This window comes from Chenopodium album, chromosome 11 (genome assembly GCF_948465745.1).
Source record: "Chenopodium album chromosome 11, dcCheAlbu1.1, whole genome shotgun sequence".
Taxonomy (NCBI): Eukaryota; Viridiplantae; Streptophyta; class Magnoliopsida; order Caryophyllales; family Amaranthaceae; genus Chenopodium; species Chenopodium album.
This window is the reverse complement of record NC_137844.1, coordinates 6,010,788-6,012,827: the sequence shown is the minus strand read 5'-3', so window position 1 is coordinate 6,012,827 and position 2,040 is coordinate 6,010,788. Positions and strand designations below refer to the sequence as shown.

General features: G+C 33.8%; 1 protein-coding gene across 1 annotated transcript; it reads left to right on the top strand.

Annotated features, from left to right (window-relative positions):
- Positions 1-414: 414 nt before the first annotated feature.
- On the top strand, positions 415-1,575 carry LOC145566152 (F-box/kelch-repeat protein At3g23880-like). The gene is made up of 3 exons (XM_081625674.1): positions 415-1,035; positions 1,090-1,281; positions 1,435-1,575. Exons 1-3 carry the CDS (start codon positions 415-417, stop codon positions 1,573-1,575), a joined length of 954 nt encoding a protein of 317 aa, XP_081481800.1.
- The last annotated feature ends 465 nt before the right edge of the window (positions 1,576-2,040 follow it).

Below are 2,040 nucleotides of genomic sequence, written 5' to 3'. Positions count from 1 at the left end.
TTGATCTTATTTTATAGTAAAAAATTCAATGATATAGCAGCAAATAAAATTGTAATTTTATCATACAAATATATATATAAATGTTTAATTTTTAAAAACATACTAATAAAAAAAAATTTGTGCACCAATTATATAACTCCACTTAAATATAACTTTTTATACTCTGTACTTAATTATTTTATTAACTTTCCATTTTTTGAAAAAAAAAAAAAACGCTTGTCAAATTATCTTGGGTAATTTTTGATATCTAAAATTTAACCCAACAAAACGTTTCTATATAATCATCCGTATTTTTGTGTCAAAACTAACATTCAATCAAATCAAAGAAACCCGAAATTAATTTATCTCCTTCCTTCCAATTCCCTCAATTAACCGCCTTCTTCAATTGAATCGATCAATCAAACAAATCCATCAATGGCAAATACTCGATCGAAAAGCAGGATGAAGAAGATCAAAAAGACGATAAATAATCCGTTGGATAAATTACCAATTGAATTATTCACGAATATTTTCATCAAACTCCCTGTAAAACACTTGTTAAAAGCAAGGTCAGTTTGCAAAGAATGGAACTCCATTATTACCCATCAAGATTTCACCTCACTTCATCTCCAACTTCAACCGAGAAACCACTTCTTAAGCCGTCAAAGAGAGCATGGAGCGTTAGCCATTCGTCGAACCGATTCCTTCACTCAAATTGATCAACTCATCACACCAGAAATCTTCCAAGATACTGTTGTTAACCGTGTTGCGAGCTATGTTAATGGGGTGTTACTAATGCACAATAATGTCGCCAAAAACGACCACTCGGATATCATACTGTGGAATCCGTCTATTCGAAAGTCTTTACAAATCCCATGTTTTCTACCGGGAGGGTGGAATTATATGATCAAGTTCAGGTTCGGGTTCGATTCCGTGAGTAGTACTTACAAGGTAGTATCCGTATGTTCGGCAAGATTCCGAGCAGCAACCAAGGTTTATAGCTTACGGAATCGTTTGTGGTTAAACCCGAAACAGAGTATTCCTGCAGAACCTGCAGTATACTTTAATGTATTCACAATGCCTATGAATTTTGACAACGAGATTTATTAGCTTGGAAGTGTTAAAAGTAACAATACAACTAAATTGACGCATTTTCTGTGTTTCGATCTTGATAAAGAGTCATTTACTAGCATTAAAGGTCCTGATATCGAGGTCGAGGCGGAGGAACGGTATCTCAAGAGATGCTCGACAGTATTGGATAATTCTTTGGCAGTTTTGGACTGCTATGATGGACCTAATAAAGTACATGGTAGTGTATAGAAGGGAGTTAAGTTTGGTTCCGGTTCGGGTTTTAGTTGGACTAAACAACATAAATTGGATGTTACAAATAATGTTCCCCGGCCCAGCAGTTTTTCGCGTCATAAGGTTGAGATGTGGTTTTGTAACTTACCTAAGGGATCGATTTCGGATGACGATGTCGAAAATCATGAGCATGAATTGAGGGCGCTCTTTGGTGCTAATTGGCTGAGGATAAAGTTTCTTGATAGGTATGTGGAAAGCTTAGTACTCTTGCTTGAAGGAAATAATATTGAGTGATCAAGCAATTAAGTAAGTGGTTACAACTTACAAATTGGTCTTTGAATGGTTCGAGTCTAAGCTACATTTCATGTTTCGTTCATAATGCTGTTTTCTTCTTTATTGGGAGCTTATTAGTGCTAATATTCTTTGCTTTCAATTGATTTTTAGACAATTTTTTTCCCCTCTTTTAGTAGTAGAGTAGTAGTAATCGTTACCGTTATTTATTAGCAATTTATGTTTTGTAAAGATAGCACAAAATAAACAAGTTCTAAGTAGATGGGTCACTTAGCTTCCAATCATCAATGTATGGTTGAGTTAGTTGTTTGTAATTTTTTTCATGAATATTGATTACATACTCTGTCTTTTTAATTTTTTATCTACTGAATTTGATTTAATATTTCTAGAAAAATATGCGTGTATGTCATGTACTTGGAATTTTAAGTGTAGTTCGACCTTAAATGTTAAGGTAAAATGAAAGTTAGA